Consider the following 7,817-nt stretch of genomic DNA (forward strand, 5'->3'; position numbering starts at 1 on the left):
CGGCATGGTGTGTGTAATGACCATGGCTTATCTTTCTCATTACCCACGCCGACATGTCAGTGGCACGCCAGAGACGACCCCCTTTTTCCCCCCTGACACGCCGAGAGATGGAAATAATTACCAACGTCTCTTGTGGAATAAGGCATAAATTGATACACACTAAATACTCTACCTCGGGGGTCTCTCTACCTCTCCCACCCTCGCCGCCATCGCCGCCTCTTCTTCCCGTCAGATGTGCTCGACAAATGAATGCATCCAGAAGGAATTAATTGGATTTGGGAGTGCCCAGTCCCCTCCCCCCCGCACCCCCCCAATCCCCCACACGATCCACCAGGACAGACAAACACCCCGGCCCCCTCCTCCACCCCCACCCTCCCGTTGGCACACACCCACCCACACCTCCTCGTCCTCCTTTATTCCAGTCATGCCTTGCAGAAATGTCTGACGCCCACCCCGCCCCCCCCCCCCGACACCCACATACCTACCCCACCCTGTTGGAGCAGCCTGTCCCTCATTCCACTCACTCACACACACACATGCGCAGCATCAGCAGCACAGCGAATCGCAGCACAGCTCTTGGATACAGTTGTTTCCATGGCAGCCACGTTTTCTGCACGTGTGGAATGAGACAGAGTCGGCTAAGGGGCCACTCCTATTGATTCAGCGGCTGGCCTTCGATTGGTCGAGTCTGCAGCTGCACACCTACCCGCCTGCAGAGCATGTGCACGCGTCCGCGCATCCGCGGAGCGCAAACATTCAGCATCAGAATGGCATGTGGTGTCGCAAAGCTCCTGGCCGGGAGTGTTATCGGGAACATCCTCGTTTCAGATCTGCAGATAATAAAGGGGGAGGGGCATCAACATTTCAGAGCACAATGTGCAAGTGCTTCAGTTACTTCCGCCGATATTTTCTTTTTTTTTTTTTCTTTTTTTATCTTCAAGTGTGACGCTAAGCTGTTAGGTAACCAGCTGGTGGGCACTTGTAAAGAGGCTTCTGTGAATGAAAACCAAGAGGAGAGCAGGAATTTCATTTTTCAGTTCCAGCTGATTTTATTTCCTTCTTGGAAGAAAAGAAAAACAGATTAAAAAAAAAACAAAAACAACAATCTGTACAGAGGTCTGAGAGGCAGTGATTGACCCAAACATTGGCTGGTTTTGAGCTATAAACATCAAATGATATTGGCATAACTGGACCAAGAAAAAAAAAATCATGATCATACACAGCATATTGCACAAATGGAAAAAAGAATTAAGGGGGACGATAGAAAAGGTGTCTTCAAAATATATATATAAAAAAAAAAACTTAGATTAAAAAAAAATAAACCTGGACCACAATCATCTTCAACATAAGGATGTCCAAAGATGGCTGTCCTAGTGCCTGTCGTTGATCATCATCATACATAAAACACACAATCTTTGCTTATAGTACAGTCAGTTTACATAAATATCTTCGTGTTATTATTCTTTTAAAAATCTTAAACACAACAGCTATAGCTACATATACCTGAATCTGAAATACAAATGCTATTTGCCATGCCATAATATAGGAAAACAATTAGCCTGCTATAATTAGCCAACAGGTACAGAAAGGTTAAATACTATTTTTTTTAATGCAATTTGCGCAATAACAGATGAAGCACTTCATACATCTCCCCCTCCTCCAAAGTCTAGGCAAAGTGGAATGAGTGTGAAATTCCATCCAGTGGTTCAAATAAAACTTATCCTGATAACAATAATAATTCAAAAGAAAACAAAAAACAAAAAACAAAAACAAAAAAATAAAAGCACACAGAGGTATTAGCTCTATCCAAAACAGTGACTCTGGGATCTTTCACTCATATACTTTAGGGTCTATGTGTACTGGAAACAGTCACCACTCAGACTGGGAGTCTTCAGTGGGGCTTTGTTGAGCTGGCTGGTGAAACTGGAGTCACTGTGCCATTTAAGAAGCATGTGGGTAAATACTGTAAACACTGTGTGAGGTCAGATTGTGCCAAACAACCCCTTCCCTCTGCACGTCTAAAAACACCAATGTAGATCCAAACAACAATGTTGTAGGGCTACCCAATCGCCGGAAAGAAAGTCGACCCCCCCGCCCCCCGCCATTTTTTTCTCTATAGATTTTGTACAAAAATACAAGTAGAAAATCATGACACACTCAAAAGTCCCCTGAAAAGTGGGAGACGTCAGACATGGTTTTTTTTTGTTTGTTTGTTTGTTTGTTTTAAATAAGATACACTTCTAGCCCTTCCGCGCTGGAAACAGACAGGTGTTATGTGCACCAAAACACAAACGAGACCTGTACGAGGACAATACTTCTATGTATAAAAAAGTTTGGCCGGTATAAATACATGGATATAAAAAAACGTCATCTTGACACAGGAACTACAAAGTTTTGAAGCACTAGGCAGAAAGGATGCGCGTCGGAGGGGAAACGTTGGTCCTGAATTTGTGCACTGAGTATCTCTTTCATTTTATTTCGTTTTTTTTTTGTTCTTTCATCAAAAAGGGTTTCAGAAAAAAAGGAAAGGGTTTTCTGGAGTTTGGAGTCAGTCTTTTTGTTTTATGTCCTGCCGTTGAGAGAGAAGCTGGTGATAGTGAACTGTGTCCTATGGTCACAGACAAAAAAAAAATAAAAAAAATTGCGTACTAGACGCAGCGATGAACGTTCTTTTCTTTTTTTTTTTTCTTCCTACGCATCGAACAACAACAAGAAAAAAAATCCCTCGCTGGAGGCGGAGGGGGCATGCTCGTCGATATCATTAAAAAAAAAAAAAAAACGACTTAGGAGTTCGGAAAGAAAGAAGAAAGGACAACCTGAATCGCAACTTGATGGTCAAATGTGTATTGGCTGCATCTTGAACACAAAAAAAACAAAAAAAAAAAAACACGAAGAGCTCTCCGGTAAACGCCCCCCTCCACCTCTCACCCACCCATCCCTCCCCCTCCCTCTTTTTTTTTTATCCCAGAAATAACATCGAAGAATTCAAAGTTCAGTCTCGGTAGAAATCATCCTTCCTCGGGTCGGATTGAACATCTGAGCGCAAAGTGTTGTTTCTCCGCTCTCTTGCTTTACATTCACTCCTCCTACATGTCCAAATGCAAACTAAGCACCCCGTCCCATCCCTCTCTCCCTCTTTTCTCCTCCTCCTCCTCCTCCTCCTCCTCAAAAAAAAACCATCTTGCGCGTGCCCCGTCCAGGCTGTGTCCATGTCTGTGAGCTGCGCGTCACCTGGGCTTGTGGCGGCGTCGGCGGCGCGCGCATCATCGTCAACATCAGGCCACCTTTTCTCCCCCTCGTTTTCACACGCGAATGGCGGGAACGGTGTGGTCTGGGACGCACGCGCCCGTCAGGTTTGGCTTGCACGTTGCAAAAAACAAAAAAAAAACGCTGAGTGCGTGTCTGTGAAAGAGTTCACGCGAGTGCGTGTGTGTGTACGCGTGGGTGTGTGTGTACGCTCTGCGTGTCTGCCTGCCGCGCTCCTCCCCGCTCAGCAGGTGAACACCAGGTTGGAGATGGTGGACTCCAGCCAGTCTCCTGAGATCATCTCGCTGACTTCCGGGGTGCAGTAGTCGGGGAAGTCGAAGTGAGAGCCCGCCCCGCACTCCCCGAAGCTCCAGTCCAAGTCCCGGTCCAACTCCGCGTCGGAGAAGCCCATGCCGCCCAGGGACATGCCCTCGAAGCCCGGGCTGGGGTTCGGCTCGACCCGCTCGTCCTCGAACTCCTCGTCCGACGACGACGAGGAGGTGGAGGACGCGGAGGAGGACACGGACGAGGAGGAGTGCGACGCGGACGGGGTCGGGGACGAGGCGCGCGCGTACCTGAGGCGAGCGGTGTGCGCCGACTCGTCGCTGGCGGCGGGGCTCTGCTCCTCGTACAGGCTGAGCGGGTCGCTGGACTCGGCCGAGCTGCTCAGAGTGGGGCTGGCCGGCACGCCGACCGACAGGGGCCCGCTGTCGAGGCTGCTCGCCCCGCCGAACACGTGGCCGCGCCTCGGCTCCCCGCTCCGCTTCTCGGGGATCTGCCTCGCCCCGGAGCCCGAGCGGGACTTGAAGAGAGCCTGGTGGTCGCCGGGAGACGCGTAGTCGCTCTTCACGCCCCCTTGCTTGTGCGCCCCCCTGCTCGCTCCCTGCTTGGACGCGGGGCTCCTCTTGCCGGCGCCGGCACCTCTGGCACCTCCTCCTCCTCCTCCTCCACCACCACCTCCACTGCTCTTCTCTCCGCGCTCCGCCTGCTTTGCAGCACCGCTGCCCGACTTCACCTTCTTCCTGGGCCGGTACTTGTAGTCTGGGTAGTCGGCCATGTGCTTGAGCCGCAGCCTCTCCGCCTCGCGGATGAACGGGATCTTGTCCGTGTCTTTGAGCAGCTTCCAGCGCTTCCCCAGCCGCTTGGAGATCTCGGCGTTGTGCATGTCCGGCGACTGCTCCATGATCTTCCTCCTCTCGATCTGCGACCACACCATGAAGGCGTTCATGGGTCTCTTGATGTGGCCGGTGGGAGTCTTGCACCACGCCAGGTCGCTGCGCACCCCGGAGGAGGGCGACTCCGGGGTCGGGGACGTGTCCATCTCCAGGTCCATGTCTCCGGTGTCCGTGGAGTCCCCGCCGGGGGAGTGAGCGTGGCCGCTGTCCGTCTGGCTCATGTGCTGCACCATCCTGGTAACACTGTTCAGTGCGGCGGCGCTCGCAAAAAGTTCACAAAAACACAATCAGGCTCACGTACAAAAAAATCCCGTCAGTGCTATTGCTGAAGCCGGGCAAGTGGCTCTTAGAAGAAAAAAAAGTTCATCCAAGTCTCGTCTTCTTCTTCTTCTCTTGTCAGTTCGGCTCGGTTTGGAGACGCGCACGTCCCGCAACTTTTACGCACTGCGCTTCGCATAAAAAAAAGGGGCTGCTGGGTGAAAGAAAGGATCTTTTCTATCCAAACTAGTTCAACTGCCCGTGCGGCTGAAAACTCGCCCGGCAAGGTTCAATACGTGCCGCTGTGGGCAGCGGGGGTGCAAGTCCTTTAAGTGAACCTGGCTGTCTGCAGCGCAGCTTGTCTGTGGGCTCGACGAACCATGTGGCTGAGAGGAGCGGCTGCGCTTTCTCATAGTCTCCCTGTTTGCTGAGCGCCCCGTAGTATTACTGTAAACACAACAACGAGAACCTCGCGCCTTTATACCCTCATCGCGAGACGCGCGCGCCAATCGGCGTCTGTCTCCATCCCGATTCTGCGGCCGGGCCACGCCCACCTCGCAGCCCATTGGCTGAATAAAAAAAAGAGGGGGGGAGAGAAAAAAAAGCCGGGCAATAATAATAATAATGTGCGATGAGGATCGGTGTGTCTGACCTCATTCCTGTCAGACTCTACTGGAGGAAAGACGAACTCGCAGTGTGCGTCTCCGTGCGCGTGCGCGCGTGTTTACAGGAACACACTGTCCTCCCCCCCCCCCCCCCTCCCACCACCACCTTGCTGCTGCTGCAAGGGGAAGCTTGCAAGGATATACTTAGACCTTCATTACTTTCATGTGGACGAGCATCGACTAAATTTAGACGATGTGTAAGAGCCGGGAAGTGCTGAGGAAACAAAAAAAAAGAAGAAGAAGAAGAAGAAGAAGCGGCGGCTGAGCTTCAGTCAGAGGGAGAGCGCGGTGAGCCCTCACCCCGACCAAAAACCCCAAACTGACTTCTTTGTTGTTGTTTTTTTTTTTTCCTCCAGATGATTACGGCTGCGGTTACATCATAAACACATCCCGAGCGATGCGCGTTTCCATCAGGGGTGAACCAGACACGTGGACACCGCGGTGATCGTCAAATGAGGGAAGTGAGGTGGTGGTGGTGGAGGAGGACGAGGGGGGAGTGGGGAAAACAAAAGTCTCACACACACACACACACACACACACACACACACACACACACACACACACACACACACACACAGTGTTGACACGCAGGATCACATTACAGCCTGCGTCGCTAGATGTCAGGCTAGAGCCAATGGGAGTTGATGAGGTGAGGTGGTGGGTCTGCGGCGCTGCTGCTGCTGCTGCTGGTGGTGGTGGGTGGGGCGTGTTTGCATGCGAGCGCGACGGTATCTCGAGCTGCCGTTACTTTGAAGCCCAAGCAGGTGATGTCATCAGCAGTGTGGCTGCTGCTGCTGCTGCTACTGCTGGTGCCGTTTTTTTTTTTTTTTTGGAGGGGGAATTAAGAAGTTAAAGTGTTTGTTTCGTCCGATCACGCGATCCCGACAAAACTCTGACACAACACTGGCTACGTATTTATTATGTTGTGAATTCTTCATTTATGACTGGATCTGTGTCGGGAGGCCTGAAACAGTCATAGAGTCTTCAAATTTTCACAAGTCAACCCCCCCCCCCCCCACACACACACACACACACACACACACTTCTACACATTTAACCCCCCTCGGTAGCTTACATAAATCAAAGACATAAATAATAATGAGCCGCTTCATCAAGTCTTTATCTTTAGTTGCCCCAATTACAGCCGTGCACCTGCCACTGGATTAGCCTGCTATCTCGCCCTATCTCTCCCCCGCGCGCTCGCACGCACACACACACACACGGTCATAAAGCAGCGTGCGCACCCGCAGGGGGTTTTGTTTAAACAGGTGTAGCAGGTATACCTGCAATCTTATCTGATGTGTGAGGAGCAGCTGTCAGGTAGCTTTCCAGTCTGTCACCGGCAGGCGCGAGGCTCCGGTAAGCGCCGGGGACGGCCGGCCGGTGGGGAGGGGGGGGGGTCCCGACCGCACCGGCCTATCGCTCTGTCATCTTCAGAGCTGCCGGTGCCATGTGTTTACCCCAAAATACACCGAGCGCTTTGTCTCGGCTCTGTTGACGCCTAAAGGGATGGTGTCATTATGAGAGAGTGCTGTGGGAGGCTGGGGCTATTACAGCGACTCCTCGGGAAAAAAAAAAGGAAAAGATAGGGGGGGAAAAAAGTGTGCGCTTTTGTGTGTGTGTGTGTGTGTGTGTGTGTGTGTGGATGTGTTAGAGAGTCAGACTCTCTCAGGGTCTCTCCAAGGATGACGGCGCTGGCGTCGGTTAGTTTTCGGGGAGGTTGGTCGGGGGCTTTTGCGGGTGCTTGTGAGAATGAAACGTGGCAGCTTTTTTTTTTTTTTTTTTTTTTTTTACGTCAGGAAGTGCGAGCAGTTCTGGGAGAGCTCGACAGGGGACGGAAAACCGCAAAATCTGAGGGTGCGGCGGCGGGATTAGGAGTTTCAAAGGCCCAGCGTGCGCGACCCATCAGGGCATCAGGTGAAAAAGACAAAACACTGGAGGTTTGGAGTTGAGATACTAAAATAAACAACTGTCCTTTTTTCATTGCAGTCAGTCAGGCAGTCAAACCTTTATTTAACTAGGCAGGGCACTGGGAGTGAACTTTTATTTTCAGACGGTCAGGGTGGAGGCACGAGTACCCCTGGGGGAGGGTGACATAAAACTGATAAAAACAAGGAACATAGTTAAGCACAGGAGCCAACAAAACAACCTAATATCTGTGTCTGTAGAGAAGGAGGCGGGGCTTCGGAGCCCAGGATGTGGACACACTCAGGGCTTCCCGGTTTTATCACTATCAGTTATGACATCATAACATTGTTTGCAACATGATTTCTTACGAGCTTGTTGCGCCGCAAAAATAATGCCTAACACGCTTTCAAAGATAATTTAGGACGGCGCAAGCGAGGTCGGCGCCTTCATTGCTACTGAGGCGCTGACTGATTGACTGACTGACTGACTGACTGACTGACTGACTGACAGACACTCGGTGTTAACGATCCCCCTTTTCTTGCTCTTTTCCCATAAAACATAAACG

At 51.1% G+C, this 7,817-nt stretch overlaps 1 protein-coding gene across 1 annotated transcript; it reads right to left on the reverse strand.

Annotated features, from left to right (window-relative positions):
• Positions 1-1,279: 1,279 nt before the first annotated feature.
• sox4a (SRY-box transcription factor 4a) lies at positions 1,280-5,133 on the reverse strand. Its single transcript, XM_076011395.1, has one exon. It carries the CDS (start codon positions 4,652-4,654, stop codon positions 3,491-3,493), a length of 1,164 nt encoding a protein of 387 aa, XP_075867510.1. The 5' UTR covers positions 4,655-5,133; the 3' UTR covers positions 1,280-3,490.
• Positions 5,134-7,817: the final 2,684 nt, after the last annotated feature.

Source organism: Nelusetta ayraudi, unplaced genomic scaffold (assembly GCF_046127955.1).
Source record: "Nelusetta ayraudi isolate G7.1 ecotype Tasmania unplaced genomic scaffold, CSIRO-AGI_Nayr_v1 ptg000135l, whole genome shotgun sequence".
Classification (NCBI taxonomy): domain Eukaryota; kingdom Metazoa; phylum Chordata; class Actinopteri; order Tetraodontiformes; family Monacanthidae; genus Nelusetta; species Nelusetta ayraudi.

Coding starts and splice junctions, on each gene's coding strand:
- sox4a (XM_076011395.1), bottom strand. CDS start 4,654: ATGGTGCAGCACATGAGCCAGACGGACAGCGGCCACGCTCACTCCCCC.